General features: G+C 47.6%; 1 protein-coding gene across 3 annotated transcripts in view; it reads left to right on the forward strand.

Annotated features, from left to right (window-relative positions):
• PRKX (protein kinase X-linked) overlaps positions 1-16,587 on the forward strand; it is a 73,910-nt gene that overhangs the window by 31,713 nt on the left and 25,610 nt on the right. For all 3 annotated transcript variants that reach the window (XM_032880237.1, XM_032880235.1, XM_032880236.1), the window contains exon 3: positions 9,987-10,250. In XM_032880237.1, the coding sequence (XP_032736128.1) occupies positions 9,987-10,250 (264 nt within the window). The remainder of the gene's footprint in view (positions 1-9,986; positions 10,251-16,587) is intronic.

Consider the following 16,587-nt stretch of genomic DNA (forward strand, 5'->3'; position numbering starts at 1 on the left):
GGGAAGCTGCTGACTCAGGCACAGTTTTTATATAGCCGTGAAATCCAGAGGCAAAATATCCTCTTCTATGGGAAACCTCACACTTTTTTGTTCTTTTTTAAAATATTTTATTTATTGACAGAGGGAGCAACAGAGCACAAGTTGGGGAGGGAGGAAGAGGGAGTTGAAGAAGCAGACTCCCCACTGGGCAGGGAGTCTGACGTGGGGCTTGATCCTAGCACCCTGGGATCGTGACCTGAGCCGAAGGCAGACACTCAACCAACTGGCCTGCCCTGGCACCCACACTTTTTTCCTCTTAAAGCTGTCAGCTGATTAGATGAGGCCCACCCATCTTATGGAGAATCACGTATTTCTCCTAATGTCAGTTGACAGTACATGTTAATCACATCAGGAAAAAAAAATGTCTATACAGCAACATCAAAATTCCTGCTAGATCACATGTCTGGGCACCGGGGCCTCTCGGAATTGATCCACTAAAGTAGCCATCACAAAGGCCTTTTAAAGCAAGAAAGCTTGAGCAGAAGAGCAGAGCCATTCCCTCATCGGGCATTTGAAGTGCAGACTGTAGCGGACAGGTCGGGGGCTGCTCACCCAGACTGGATGAGGAAATAGGACACGTTACCTACAACCACAGTGTCCAGATCTTGAGCAACAGTGTGGCGAGAAACCCTGTTGCACAAGCCTCCCATCTCTGCCCTCCAGGGACCATGTTCTCATGGAAGTCCATGTGGATTCTCAAGCCTTTGCTTACACTTTCGCAGGACGGGGTAGTTTGATCCTCTTCTGTCCTCACGGAGGGTGATTCCTCCATCTTCCCTCCCTGGGCGGTGTCTTTCAGGCCCCCTTCCGTGTACCTCTGGGTGACAAGGGCTTATTCTTGTCACTGCCTTGTCTTGGACGTCTCGTGGTCAACTATGTTGATGCCACAATCTTTTTATCGAACCCTCTGCACCGTGGTTGTAGTGCCCCATTGACTCAGAGGGGCTGCAGGAGGTCAAGGACAGGTCCACCTGTCCCAGGAACTAACTTGCAACCCCCCACACTTCTGTCTGACGACCTCCTGTGTCCTGCTGTGTGTCTGCCTCCAGTCCCTCCCCCATCTCAGCCCTCTCTTGTTTCTCCTTTCTCCTAACCATGCCAGGTTGGTTTTTTTTGTTTTGTTTTCTTTTTTTTTTTTTCCCAAGATGAGAAAATAACCACGTGTCTCCTGGATGCTTGTGACTGGTTGTTCCCATCATTCTGAAGGACGTAGGATAGTGTTTCTTGACCAGCAGCTTGTTCCCCTTCAGTGTTTGCATGTGTGCTTGCAAACTCTGGAGATGGAGATGGCTTTGCTTTCAAGCAGCTGTTCCCATGTGGTGACCGCTCTTTGGGAAATGGGCACCTTGAGCCTTTTGTTAAGGTGTCCTCCACCACCCTGACGAGGTGATGGGCTTTCAAAGCAGAGCCCAGTGACTTTACCTTGGGTCTTGGTGGATGGTGGCCGTGGCCCCTCTTTCTGAGCGGCGAAGATGTGTGACCACTATCGCTGGCCGCCGAGCAGCGACATTTGGCATGGGTCCTCTTGGTGTGCTCCGGGTGTGCTGTGCTGCTTGCCATGGGGCAGAATCAGTCAGGCTTCCGGTGCAGGTAATGACAGTCGTAGATGGTGATCATGCTTCACCAGGGCTATTCCGGAAGCCTGCTTGTCGTGCTGATGTGATCTCTGTCAGGATGAGAAGAATGATTCGCACGCCTGCATGGCTCCGGCCACCTTTACCTCTTCTTAGCATGGGTTCCAGCTCTCGGGCTTTACCTGATGAAAGTTGCTGCTTCCAAATTTCTCAGCCTGGGTGCTCCTGACATCTGGGGGTGGATGTCTCTGTGACGTGGGGCATCCCAGGCACTGTAGGACGCTGAGTAGCGTCCCTGGTCTCCACCCTTAGATGCCAGGACTTCTGTCCTTTCCCATTTGTGACCACCCACAAGCTCTGAGCACTTTCAGCAATCTCTTGGGGGGACGGAGCTGCACCAGCTGAAAAAGCCAATGCTGAAGACAGAGATGCAAACAGTAAGTGGGCGTGCATGGGGTCCCACTCTCCCTTTCTGGACCTAGCCGCCGAGCCAGGAGTTCCATCACTGCGTCCATGGTGACCAGCCTATGGACCCCATCACAGTTCCTAAGCTGGTGCGCCTCGTTGCATGCGAGCAGAGCCAGGCTAGGGCTGATGTTGCATAAAGCAACGATCTCTCTGTGTCCACCAGCTTGGGTCTGCTCTCCGTGTCCCTTAGTCCACAGTCAGGTAGTTGGCAAAGCTGTTCCTTCGTTGCCCTTGTAGTCACAGGGGAAAGAAGACCCTGTTTGACTCTATGCACTTCTGTCCATTTGAAGCTTAAAAATGCTGACAACGTGTCTTTGAGTTTTGGAGGTTCTGGGAGTGGCTGGAAGGGCAGCATCTGTGCCAGCGAGCAGTGGGGAGAAGCGGATGGGAAACAGGGCAGTCTGCGTGCCGTGGGGGTGCAGGTGGGAACGTGTGAGCCCGGGTGCGTTTGCTGGACTCCTGTGTGCTTGCCGGGGGCGGGGGTTTCCAGAAGCATGAGGAGGACACGCTGTCCCCACCTGGCCCAGTAATATACTGGGGATGGCATACTCCCAGCAGCATGGGTAGGACGTGAAGTGGAGCCTGTTTACAGAGGGGCAAGAGGTAGCTGTCTCCAGAGAGAGTGGCGCACAGCCACCAGCTGGGGCCATCAAAAGCATTGGTGGTAGGCAGGGGACCCTTGGGGTCAGGAGCCAGAGGACACCCTGGAATGGGGGATGGAGCAAGCCAAGGGCACCTTGGGGAAGATCTGGTTGCCATGGTGACAGGTCAGAAAGTAGAAGAAACTTTCCAAAGCTTCAGGTTGCACGGAGAGTTGAACAAGAACAGATAGGGTGACATCCACAGGAGGTGTCTCCTCTTCTTATTTAAGGGCAGGAGTCCTCTGCAGCATCACAAGCCATCACGATAGACTCTTTAAATGAACGAGGCTTGGCTTTTGGGTCGGTTAACACCTTCAGGTAGGAGCCCTGCCACAGACTTTGCACATAGAACACAGTGGTCAGTGTTAACAGCGGAAGGCGCTTCTCTGAGCTGAGGTCAGGGACAGGCGGGGGGCCCAGAGTCAGAACGTCCTGTGTCTTCCTTGTCGCTGTAAACTACAGCCCATTTTTTTGCTCTTCATAGGTTCACATCTACTCTTGAATATACTTAAAAATTTTAATTTCTCATTGCAGTAAAATGCACCTAAACAAGCAGTTGGCCACTTTACCTATCTTTAAGTGCACAGCTCAGTAGCATCGCGCACATTCACGCTATTGCATCCCCACTGTCATCTCCAGAACTTTCCATCTTTCCAAACCGAAGCTCTGTCCACATGAAGCAGTCGCTCCCTGTCCCTGTCTCCTAGTCCCTGGCGCCCCACCATCTTTCTGTCTCTATGGATAGGACTCCACTAGGGACCCCATACACATGGAATCAGGCAGGATGTGTCCTTTTGTGTCACTCATGTCACTCGGCACCATGTCCTCAAGGTCCATCCACGTCATAGCTGGTGCAGGAAACATCCTTTTCACGGCTGAGTCATATTCCATTCTATTCATGGACCATATGCTGTTATCCACCCACCCGTTCATACACCCATCCAGTCATCCACCCATCCACCCCTCATCCACCCATCCATCCATCCCTCCATGTATCCATTCATTCACCCATCCCTCCATTTACCCATCCATCCATCCCTCTATCCACCCATCCATCCATCCACCCATCAACCATCCATCCATCCGTCCATCCATCATCCATCCATCCATCCATCCATCCCTCCATCTGCCCACCCACCCATCCCTCCATTTACCCATCCATCCATCCCTCTATCCACCCATCCATCCATCCATCCATCACCCATTCATCCATCCATCCATCCATCCACACATTCATCCATCTATCCATCCATCCATCCATCCTTCCTTCCACCCACCCACCCATCATCCATCCAGGAACACTTGGATGGCTTCCACATTCTGGCTCATAAATAATGCTGCTAGGAACCTGCTGTGTACGAGTGTCTGTTCCAGTCCCTGCTTTAACTGCTTGAATGCATTTTCAGTTTCTAATTCTATCTCCTTCCTCTTGGTAGAGAGATTTAAGATTTGCTTTTCAGTTTTTCTTTTCCTCAGGTTGCCTCACGCAGGGCTTTCTTATTTGCTTCCCACCCTCCCTCATCACCAGGTCATCCCATGGGCAGTCTGATATGGATTTCTTTTGTGTCCTTCAAGTGCATGTGCACACACAAACACACACACTGGGTTTGGGCATTATCGCAATATATTATACACACCCTTCTCTCTATTTCTATCTTACCTTTGTGGGGATCCCTTGTGGGGGGTTTTGGGAGGACACATTTGGGACATTTCCATTGGGACAGGTGTGTATGTGGGTGTGCACGTGCTCCAGAAATCCCCACATGAGCCCCTTGGCTCCTAATTTTGGACTTAATGATTCTAGCCAAGCCATGCTGTTTCTTCCATCCCAGCTTCCCCCTGAGCTGGATGTTGGAGTCCTCCTCATTCCTGGCCTGTCCTGCTCAGATGCCTCCCAGACAATTGAGAGTCCTTCTGTCCAAACATGAATTGTTGACTTTGCTCCTGGCCTCCTATCCCCAATCAGTACTTCCTTTTGATTTCCCCAAATGGCCCTTCCAGCCTCCCGGGCACCATTTTGGATCCTCTTCTTTGCCTCTGTGGATACTCCAGCCTGGGATCCTGCCCTTCCCTGTTGTAAATCACATCACCAGATCCGTCCACATCTGTCCAATTTAGTGCCATCTTCGCAGAAGCTACTACACACAGTGTAGTGTGGGTGAGCTACTACTACAGCTCACCCATATCCCTCTTTCTTCTGAGCGTCCACTCCACATCCCAGGCTAGGGCTTCCTTTTGGCGTGAGCACTGACCTGGGCAATTCTGTGCAATCAAATCCCATGGGAGAGGGAGGTTCCCTGTGTGCATATGATAGAATTCAAGCTCTTTGCCACAGAGTTGTCCCAGCGTTGGCCTTGTGCCTCAGTTTCCAGGCTTTTTGGATGTCCATTGGATAGCCTCCTTTGCCAGAGATTCATCCTGTCTGCGGGTCCCCCCTTCCACCCGCTCTTGACTCCCTCCTGCCATCCTGTGTTTCCTATTTACACTCAGCTCCCCAGTTACTGGCCTGCAAGGCTCAAAACCGTCAACACTAGACCTGCCCTTTCCATTGCTTTGTATCCAGATTGTTGCCTGGTGCACAGTGAGTCCTTGGTCAGAATTTACCCAGTAAGGGTGCCTGGGTGGCTCAGTCCATGAAGCGTCTGCCTTCGGCTTAGGTCATGATCCCAGGGTCCTGGGTTTGAATCCCATGTTGGGTTCCCTGCTCAGTGGGGTATCTGCTTCTCCCTCTACCTGCTGCCTACCACTTGTGATACCTCTCTCTCTCTCTTTTGGATCTATAAAATCTTTTTTAAAAAAAGAAATTACCTAGTAAATGAAGAAAAGAGCAAGTTGAATGTGGAAGTGGATAGAGTTGTGTTTCAGGAGTTGTTGTTCCACAGTGCTCAAGCAAGACTCCTAATACATACTGAACTTTAGATCCACAAATGCCTCTTTCTCTCTTACCACTGGTGACAAACCCGCTTATGTCTTTTTGCCCTTGAGTTTTGTTGTTTATAGACTCCATACAAGGGGCCAAGTCCTACAAAGAATGGGAATGAATTAACCAATGCTTTGGCTGATGCCCTTATTACTGTTTCTCAATTTCTAAAACCAGATTTGAATTCATGTAGGGCCACCCAGACTCCTCCTCCCTTCCCACAAGCCCCAAGTGATGACCTAATGCTTGTCAATGTTTTTGGAATAGTAACGTCAGCATCTCCTAAAATATTTTGGTTCTTACTCATAATGCCCAATGTTACCCATTCTCTCCATATAAGAGAAGTCTAATTCATGCAAATTTGAGGAAATGATGCCTGTGGAATTTTTTTCCCCCCTTAGGATGTTTATTGGACTTGAGGAAAGACAGGGAGGGGAGCCTGGGCCCCCACAAATTTTTTTTTTCCATAGTCTCAGTTTTTGAGTCTCCACAGAGTACCTTTATTTGAAAGCTGTACTTACTCTCAAGGATTCTGGTGACAGATGGCACTGGACTGTGATGTGTGTACGTAGGATTGGCTGTCCTCTTCAGATAGAGTGCCCTTTTTGGGGTTGTTGTTGGCACTTTGTTGGATTTTATTGAGAGATTTGTGCAACAAATGGGCTACAAATGTCTATAGGGCTCGTTCTCCCCACTCAATCATTTGTCTATGATTTTTGTCACTGTGATATTCTGATTATAGACGTTTGGTCTTTGTCCCTGCCACTGAGCTCTTAAAACCCTTGGAATTTCCTCCATGATAACAGTGACAAAGGTCGCTTTTGTTATGTGAAGGAGATGACTTTGGAAAACACCCTAGGGCAGAGGCTGGTTGCCTGGGAACCAATCCTATAATTGGAGGGTTGGAATTCTTGGTCCGTTTGCATAGGGGCAGACGGGCTAGAGGCTGAGTTAATCCCCAATGGTCGGTCATTTAATCATCCTAAAGCTTCCCTGAAACCACAGAAGAACAGTGTTTGGGAGCTTCCAGGATGGGGAGCTTGGGAAGATTTGGGGGGAGTGGATCACTTGGAGAAGACACAGATGGGCTGGTTCTCAACCTTCCCCACACCTGGTGCTCTGCGTCTCCACCATCTGGCTTTTCCTAAGTTTTATCTCTGTATAGTAAACCCATGACCCAGTGAGTAATCTGTTTTCCTGAGCTCTAGGAGCCCCTCTGCCAGATTATTGGGGCCCAAGGAGGAGAGTTTGGAACCTCTAACCTATAGCAGCTCTACCAGACACACAGGACTTGGACTGTGATTGGCATCGGAATTATGTGTGCTGGGGGAGTGTTGAAGGGTGCACCCTTCCCCTGTGAGATCTCCTGCTGTCTCCAGGTGTAGACGGCGCCAGAATGGAGTTGAATTGTAGGACACCCAGCTGGTGTCACAGAATTGCTCAGTGGTGTGGGGAGAAGAACAACACATCTTGGAATTGGGAGCAGAACAATAGACACCAGGTCCCAATTTATATATATATATATAAACCTACCGGTGGATGAGATTGAACTCCTCTGGAGCCCAGTTGATGGACTCTGAGATCGTCAGCCCCACTGCTTCTGCCCGAATCTCCTGGTCTCCACCCATCCTGTCTCAGGGATCAATGCATTCCATTTGGTTGATTAATCCCCACTCCCCGTCCCCGTTGTCATCTCCCCCATGGTGACTTATCTCCCATGCCTTCCAAGGGTGAAATTAGGTTGCATTCCAACATGGCTGATGCATTGTTCTCAAGCGTTGAGAAAGCATCTGAGTAGATTATTATTTGGGCTGTGGATCAGTAGGAGTGGCTGTAGAATATATCCAGAAAATGAGTGCACGCTAATTGGTGAGTGTGCGTGTGTGTGCGTGTGTGAGCACATGCATGCACCTAATGTATTTGAGTGGTAGACAGGATTCTGCATATTTTCCTACCTTTCCAGTGAAATTCGACAAAACTGCGGAAGATGGTAGTGCTATGACTTCGTTTTGACCATTGGGGGTCATTTCCAGGGCTCCGTGCTGCCCCCAAATTCTGGAACACGAGGCCTTTTCTGATCAGTTCTAACTCAGTTTGGCACTCCCCTTTTTCAGGAGTAATCTGGAACGTTCCCCAGCCTCCAGAAAGGTTCATTCTATAAGATCACCACTCCCGTGTTATTTGGACCCTAGAACATAGTTCCCCACCAAAGTGGTGAAGTCGATGTTGGATTCCAAGCTCCCCCAGGAGAGCAGAGTGTGGATGCCATATGCATTTGAAATACTGGGCATTTATATGGAAGCGTCGTGGGAAGGAAATGTTCCTGCCATACTAATTAAGAAGCTGAGCATGGGGCAGAAAGGAAACACCCCTCTGGGCTTGAAATGGTAGGAAGCCTGTGGCTGGTCACAGAGTCTGTGTAACTGTAAAAGATTTCTCCAGGAAGTGGCAGTAGCAACCAAAACCCCCAAAGCAGCGTTCCTGCTTCCTGTATCTGTTCGTGCCTCCAGACCGCAAATCTTGAGCGTTTGGAGCTGCCAGAAGCAAGAAGGGGAAGCAGGACACAGATGCAAAGCCTTCAGTAACTGAAAACAGGGACCTCCGGCCGGTTAGTAGCTTGGAGAGATGATGGTATTTGTGCAGAAAGCCCGTTGGTGGGTACATGTCTTCCCAAACAGCAACCCCAAATGGTTTCCACGTGCATTTCCTGAAAGCCTTTTGTACATCTGACCCATGTTTTGCCGATACATGGAAACACCGTGATTAGCAAATCAAACATTCTTTTTTTAACTGCTTTCCTTGAGCCGAGCACAGTTTTTCATTTCTGTGATGGGGATTTTTTTTCTCTCGCTCGTCATGTTTTTATTAACTTGCCTTAACTCACACGTGTCCTGATCACTGGATAGGCTTACCCCTTTATGGTTTCCCTTTGAGTTAATCGTCATGTCGTGGCAAGCTGTCCCCCTCTCCCCCCATTTTACTTTATTTTATTGAAATGCCCATCCCGGCAGGTGAGACCCTCTGGTAGAGCAGGTGCCATGACCATCCTCCCGCAGGGATGGCCGGTTCTCTGGGCATAATTGTATTTTTGGTGAAGGCCAGATAGACACAGCTCATGGGGAGTCAACTCTGCAGGGAAGCCCTACTGTCCTGATCCCAGAAGACGCCAACGGGAGCCTTACGATATAGACAGGCTAGCATGGCCATGGTTAGCGTCCTGTGCATCCCCCATCCCATGGGGCGGCTTTTACTGGGGGACTTCCTAGTCCTCTCAACAGTGCAGAGCATGGTTGCTGACCTCGTTTCTCTTCTCCCCGTGTCTCCTGTATGAGAAAATATTGTTCCTCCATCACCGCTGATCTCCCTGCAATGTGTTTTTTACTGTTTTCTTTGGCCAAGACGTCTTGAAAGCAGACAGGACCTGGCGTCTTCTGTCACGCCCCCCTCCATTCCCCACCACCGCTTCTCCTGACAGTAACAGAGCTCTGAGTGCCTTTGCAAAGACAAAGCACCTCTTCTGACTCTCTGGGACTTTACTAATCACTGCCTTACCCAGGCCGGTGTTTGGGTGGCGGTCTGGGTATTTCCAGTCCCGATTTCAGGGCTGAGTTGCTGAACCAGGGGTGATTCCCTAAGATGTGGATGAATTTGCTTGGGCTGCCCAAACAAACCCCATAGACTGAGGGGCTTGAACAACACACATTTATCTCCTGTAGTCCTGGAGGCTGGGAGTCTGGGATCCACGCGGGGCCGAGGGACGGTTCCTCCTGAGACTTTCCTTCTTGGTGTGTAGACCCTGTGCTCCTTGTGTCTTCACAGGGTCATCTGTCTGTGCATGTCTGTCCTCATCTCCTCTTCTTATAAGGACCCCAGTCCTGTGCCATCAGAGCCCATCCTGCTGACCTCATTTTACCTCCGTCCCCTCTTCAAAGACCTTATCCCCTCGTATGCTCCCATTCTGAAGTCCTACAGATTAGGGCTTCCACGCATCATCTTTGGGTGAACCATTCAGCCTATGGGCTGAGATTTTTTTTTCAAGATTTTCTTTATTTGAGAGAGAGCATGAACCCAAGCTGATAGGAGGGGCTGAGGGAGAAACAGGCTCCATTCTAGGACGCTGAGATCATGACCAGAGCCCAAGGCAGACCCTTCACCAACCGAGTCCCACAGGAGCCTTCTTGGTTTCTTTGCTGCCGTCTGTTAACCTCTATCTCTAGCAGATTTTAACATTCGCTCGCTTGCGTATTTTAGTGTCCGGAGGTCTGCGTGGACGCCACGGTCCGCGTGGAGGACATCATTAATGCCCGTTGGGCTCACTCCTGCACTGCCGCTGTCCCCCCGCAGGTTCTGGACGTGCCACGACGACCGCTTCCTCTACATGCTCATGGAGTTCGTGCCCGGCGGCGAACTCTTCAGCTACCTGCGCAACCGGGGCCGCTTCTCCAGCAGCACGGGGCTCTTCTACTCCGCGGAGATCGTCTGCGCCATCGAGTACCTGCACTCCCGGGAGATCGTCTACAGGGACCTGAAGCCCGAGAACATCCTGCTGGACCGCGAGGGGCACATCAAGCTCACGGACTTCGGCTTCGCCAAGAAGCTGGTCGACAAGTAAGCCACCATTCTCCCTCCATTCCCACCAAGCGCCTTGTTTTTTGGGGTTCCATGGGGATGTGCGCTCCTGTTGGGTGTCCAACTTACCTTCCTCGACATAATGGCCTGGAGGTCCTTACACATGGTTGTAAATGGCGGGATGTCCTTTTTCAAGGACGAATAATAGCCCTTGGTCCATGTAGACCACGTTTCCTTTCTCCGTTCACCTGTCAGTGGACACGTGGGTTTCTACCAGGGCCTGGCTGCTGTCGGTAACACTGCGGTGAGCACGGAGGTGCCAGGATGTCTTTACGGTGCTGTTTTCATTTGCTTCATGTCAGTACCCAGCTGTGCCGTTGCTGGTCATAGGGTCCTTTCCTTTTCAGCGTCTTGAGGACCTTCCGAGCCGTGGTCCGCATTTTGGCTGTACCAGTTTGCATTCCCACCAACGTCGTGAGCGTTCCCCTTTCCTCCACGTCCTCGCTGTCACCGGTCTTGTCTCGCCTTTTTGATCATCGCCGTTGGCAGGCGTGCGGTGCTGTCGCTCAGATGACTTCCTCTTTTTATCAGAATCGTATACCTGCTTTTGCTGTGCGTCAAGGAGCTCTCTCCCCTCCCCGCCCAGCTCATTTCCACTCTTAGCAGAAGACCCCTTCCAGCACTCAGGTTGGCTTGTTCCATTTTTTGGGGTCCAGCTCCTGGGACAGCTTCCAAAATTTTGTCCTGCTGTCTGCTTGCCCCTTCTGAATCCTGATGTCTTATTATTTTTTTTTAAGAGTTTATTTATTTATTAGAGGCAGAGAGCAAGACAGAGAACAGGAGAGGGAGGGAAGGGTTGAGAGAGAGGGAAACAGATTCTTCTCTGAGTAGGTAGTCCAAATTGGGGCTTGATCCCAGAACCGCTGGATGAGGACTTGAGCCAAAGGCAGTTGATTAACCAACTAAGCCACCCAGGTGCCCCATGCTTTATGCTTTTTAAAAACTTCTTCCTGGGGAGCTTGGGTGTCTCAGTGGGTTAAGCCTCTGCCTTCTGCTCAGGTCATGGTCTCAGGGTCCTGGGATCGAGTCCCGCATCAGGCTCATTGCTCAGCGCGGAGCCTGCTTTCCCCTCTCTCTCTGTGTGCCTCTCTGACTACTTGTGAGCTCTCTCTCTCTGTTAAATAATATCTTAAAAAACAAACAAACAAACAAAAAAAAAACTTCTTCCTGTTGTTCCTCATTGCCTTTTGGGAGGGGTCTGAGGTGGACATGATCCTTTCACCATCTTTGACAAGAAGAAATTATGCACGAGGTCATCTTGGCGGGCTCATCTTGGGGGACTCAGTCGGTAGAGTGCGCAAGTCTTCATCATGGGGTTGTAAGTTCGAGTCCCACGTTGGGCATACAGCTGACCTCAAAATAAAATCTTGAGAAGAGAAAGGAGACTTTTAATAAGACAGCCTACCTCATTCAGCATATGTCACTTTAAGATAATGTCCCATCTGGGTTTTTATTTCTTAGAGTAATGAAACACTGAAAAAGTCTTCTTGCTGACCAAGTAGATTATCCGTTTACTGTTTTTCTCTATCAGTGAGGGCAGGGTTCATACCCCGTGCCCACGGGATTTCTATGTCAGCTGGATTCTCTAATGTCAATTTGTAACCCTGGGCTCACGGGAACAGATGTGCTCATCATCGTTTGCCCTGGTGGATCTCCTCACGAATAGTCCTATAAAATGAAATCTTAACGGCGTTGGGGCGTAAAACGTCTTCTTCATGTCCTTTGCCCAGTAGTCCAGACTGCCCTCGGGCTCTGGGAGAATGTTTCCAGCGAATGTGTGTGATTTAAAATACGTAACCTTCAGCTTCAGTGAGGCTGATGCAAAGCTGATAAGTGTTGATGTCCACGGGTCTTCCAGTGTCATGGTCTATAGGGAACGTCTCCCTACATTAGGAACAGTGTGGCCTTTGTATAGAGAATACACAGAAAATTTAAGATTGTAAATCCCATGCATTGAAGCCCGGAGTTCCCATGAAGCCCTGGGGGCTTGTCTTGGGTCGAAAGGTTTGAATGGAATTCTTCATTTTTTAGTCCAAAGACATGAGTAACAGGAAGAAGGGCATAAAGATGGGTGTCCAAACTGTCTTATACGCTGTGTAGACTTACCACGTCATCACTTTAGTTTTCTAAGTTTTTGTTTCTTTTGTTTTTTGGATTATTTTGCTGTGTTGTTGTTGTTATTATTTTTTTTTCCCCTCCACTAAAATGTGAGTCTTCTTTCCTATATTCCACAGTTGGCTCATAGGTCGCTTGGTACAATTAGGTGGGGAAGAGAGTCACACACCCAGACAGAGACAGAGGGAGACAGGGCTGTCTTTTGCTGATACCATTACACCTACACGTCCTAAAATATTCCACGGAAAAGGCTCAAGACACGTGTTCTGTTCCCCTGAACACACTGAGTAATTTATGCTCCTAAAATTAACCCGTAGAGCAGTGCCATCCTGTGCAATCACAACACACACCTCATGTATGATTTAAACTCTTCACGAAGCCATGTTTTAAAAAGTAAATATTTCAGGGCACATGGGGGGCTCAGTTGGTAGAACGAGCAAGTCTTCAGCACAGGGTTATGAGTTGGAGTCCCAGGTTGGGCATACAGCTGACCTCAAAATAAAATCTTGAGAAAAGAAAGGAGACATTTAATAACCTAGCCTACCTCATTCAGCATAGGTCCGATACAAGTATTTCTGCATATAATCACTATGAAAATTGAGAGGATTTACATGAATTTCTGCTGCTTGAAATCCCTTGTGCATTTTATATGTATGTTGCATCCCTATTAGGGTCCAGTAATTTCATCAGAAATACTTCATTTTTATTGAATGTCCATAATATTTACAGCTGGAAAAACAAGACTCACATGCCCAGGCTCTCCGAAAATACCGGAAACTTTCTCCATAACTGCATCGAGTATTGGTTTTAAATGTAATTTTAAATTAAGAGCAGGTTAAAATCTTAATTCCTTAGTACATTGTAAGTGCTCCAAAAGTACATACGGCTGGTGGCTCCCATGCTGGACAGGACCATCTAGAAAATATACCTGTTCCAGGTACCAGGCTGGCTCAGTCCACGGAGCGTGCGACTTTTGATCTTGGGGTTGTGATTTTAAGCCCCACACTGCGTGTAGAGATACTTAGTAAAAACAAAAGTTTTAGGGATTCCTGGGTGACTCATGGGTTAAGCAACCAACTCTTTTTTTTTTTTTTAAGATTTTATTTTATTTTTTTAATTTAATTTTTAAAAATTTTTTTATTTCTTTTCAACGTAACAGTATTCATTGTTTTTGCCCCACACGCAGTGCTCCATGCAATCCGTGTCCTCTCCAATACCCACCACCTGGTTCCCCCAACCTCCCACCCCCCGCCCCTTCAAAACCCTCAGATTGTTTTTCAGAGTCCATAGTCTCTCATGGTTCACCTTCCCTTCCAATTTCCCTCAACTCCCTTCTCCTCTCCATCTCCCCTTGTCCTCCATGCTATTTGTTGTGCTCCACAAATAAGTGAAACCATATGATAATTATTATTTTTTTTTTATTTATTTGACAGACACAGCAAGAGAGGGAACACAAGCTGGGGCAGAGGGAGAGGGAGAAGCAGCTTCACAACTGAGCTGGGAGCCCAATGGGGTCTCCATCCCAGGATCCTGAGATCATGACCTGAGCTGAAGCCAGACTCTTAACCCACTAGGCCACCCAGGCACCCCAGGCATCCCAATTCTTGATCTCAGCTTAGGGCTTGGTCTCTGGAACATGAGTTCGAGCCCCACACTGGGTATGGAGATTACTTAAAAATAAAAACTGAAAAAAAAATTTTTTTTGATGACGTGGGCTTGGCTAAGGTGATAATTGCATTTCTCGTATTATGGAAACATCTGCATTGATGAGAAACTTGATTGTGTGGGTGAGCAGTTTTACACAAAGTGACTCATGTCTCTGATGGTTTTTAAGAAAGCGGCCATCCTAGGGATGCTTTGTGAGGCAGTTAAATTCAATCTGGTTTTGCCCTATAGGATGTCATCTATTACCCTTTCTAAGAATAAAGCACGTAAAAATGAAGTGGTTTTCCATGACCTTATGAAGGAAGACCTTATTAACGCAGAATAATGGGTTTATAATGTCGAGGCTGCCCCCTATTGGTAGCACATGGTATATGGTACGTCTTTTTTTTTTTTTTTTTTTATAAACTATAATAGTTTGGAAGTCATTCATACCCACCAGATGTAAAATATTTCACAAATTCACATGAGGATAAGTTTGGGGAGCCGTGTTCCTCTGCAGTGAATCTAGTATGTGGATTTAAGATTCAGTGCATGATGGTGGCTTTGTACAAAGCGTCAAACAATTCATGAACTTAAGACGTTGAACTTTGGGACATCTGGATGGCTCCGTCGGTGAACCGTCTGCCTTCGGCTCAGGCCATAAACCCAGGGTCCTGGAATCGAATTCTGCATTGGGCTCCCTGTTCAGTGTGGAATCTGCTTCTCCTTCTGCCTCTCCCCTTACTTTTACTCTCTCTGTCTCTCAAATAAGTATGTAGAATCTTAAAAAAAAAAAAAAGAAAAAAGATGTTAAACTTTGAGAAAGAGGCCCCATTAGTGTGTTGATATTTTGCTTTTTAGAAATTTTTCGTTTTATTTTTTGACATCTTGCTTTTACAAAGAACTTTTTTTTTTTTTTTTTAGATTTTATTTACTTGACAGAGATCACAAGCAGGCAGAGAGGCAGGCAGACAGAGAGAGAGAGGGAGGAGGAAGCAGGCTCCCTGCCTAGCAGAGAGCCCGATGCGGGACTCGATCCCAGAACCCTGAGACCATGACCTGAGCCGAAGGCAGAGGCTTTAACCCACTGAGCCACCCAGGCAGCCCCAAAGAACTTCATTTTTTCACCGTTTTTTTTGGTTGCAAAAACATTTCCCTCTTTCTTTTTGTGTATTTTTCTTGGTTTGCTTGATGAGGTCTCTCCATTCTAGGCCAGGGCAGGTGATGTGATGCTCATGGGCGTGTATGCCCAGCCTCCCGTCCAGTTGGGATTCCAACAACTGACATGACATTTCTGTAAACATGGAAAGAAAACGTCCCTAGTGATCATGACAAAACATATGGAACCAAACAGAGCTTCATCTCCAGTAATATTTTTGAACACGTAATTGAGAAAAGCACATTTCTATTTTTTTTTTTTTTTAACAGCAGGGCACACAATGTGGTTAAACCCATTACAATTCTATATTCTTCCCTCTACCAATCATACTCATTTGCTCATGGTAACTCCGAGTCTCATGCTTTCCCTAGGTTCTGGATAACGGATGGATTTTTCCTCGTCCAGCGTAATCTTATGGAACTCTTGTTTAATTACAGTGACAGCTCCTTTTCTTGTACAAAAGTATTTGACACACACACGTGCTATTGTGCACATAGCCTGCGTAACAGAATAAGGGACACACTGGAGTTATTTTTCATTTTCTAAAATGATTAAAACAAAAGCACTGATACATTTAATGCAATTTTTCTGTTGTATTTTTTTTTAAATTTAGGTGAGACATTGAATGCTATCCTTTGGGTCCTCATGGCTGGCCTCTTGCCAGCGATAAACAACATTGTACCCCATCTTTGATAACCGTTACTTAATGTTCTCAAACATCCACAAGAGCAGAGAATAGTCTACCTGAAATCCTGTGTGCTCATCATCCAGATTCAGTAGGCATCAAAGCTCTGGCACCTTATCTGACTCTTTACCTCTCCCAAATTTCCATGCTTTGTATTATTTTAAAGCAAGTGCCCACCGTGCTCTCATGGATAATGATTTAAAGAACTAATAATAACATCAGTGCCATGATCGCATCTTACAGAATATAAGAAAAAATTCCTTACCATCATCTAACACCCAGTCAATACTCAGATTTCCCCAGGTCTCAAAAATGTTTTTTTCTTCTCCGTAAACAAAGATTTAAGCAAGGTGTCTACATTGCATTTGGTTGGTTTGTCTCTATGCTCCATTAAATCCATAAACTACCCATTTCAGCTTCCCCTTTGGACCAGTGCCATTTATTTGTGAAATAACTGGAGCTGAGCCCCATAGGAAGCCCCGTGATCTAGATTGGGTAGGTTGCTTCTTCATGGTGTCCTTTGCCTTGTTCCTCTGTCCTCGGTGTTTCTTGTGAGCTAGTGGTTAGATCTTCGAACTAGATTAAATTCAGGCTCATTGGGTCCTCCCTTCTGTTCCTTCCTTTCTTTTTGGCTTTTGAGAAGCAGATGGTGATGGGTTTTTTGTTGTTCCTTTTGCCTGATATCAAGAAGCTTATAGTAGGTGCTTGTCCTT

The sequence above is a fragment of the Lontra canadensis genome, unplaced genomic scaffold (genome assembly GCF_010015895.1).
Source record: "Lontra canadensis isolate GAN:19392208 unplaced genomic scaffold, GSC_riverotter_1.0 scaffold68, whole genome shotgun sequence".
NCBI lineage: Eukaryota > Metazoa > Chordata > Mammalia > Carnivora > Mustelidae > Lontra > Lontra canadensis.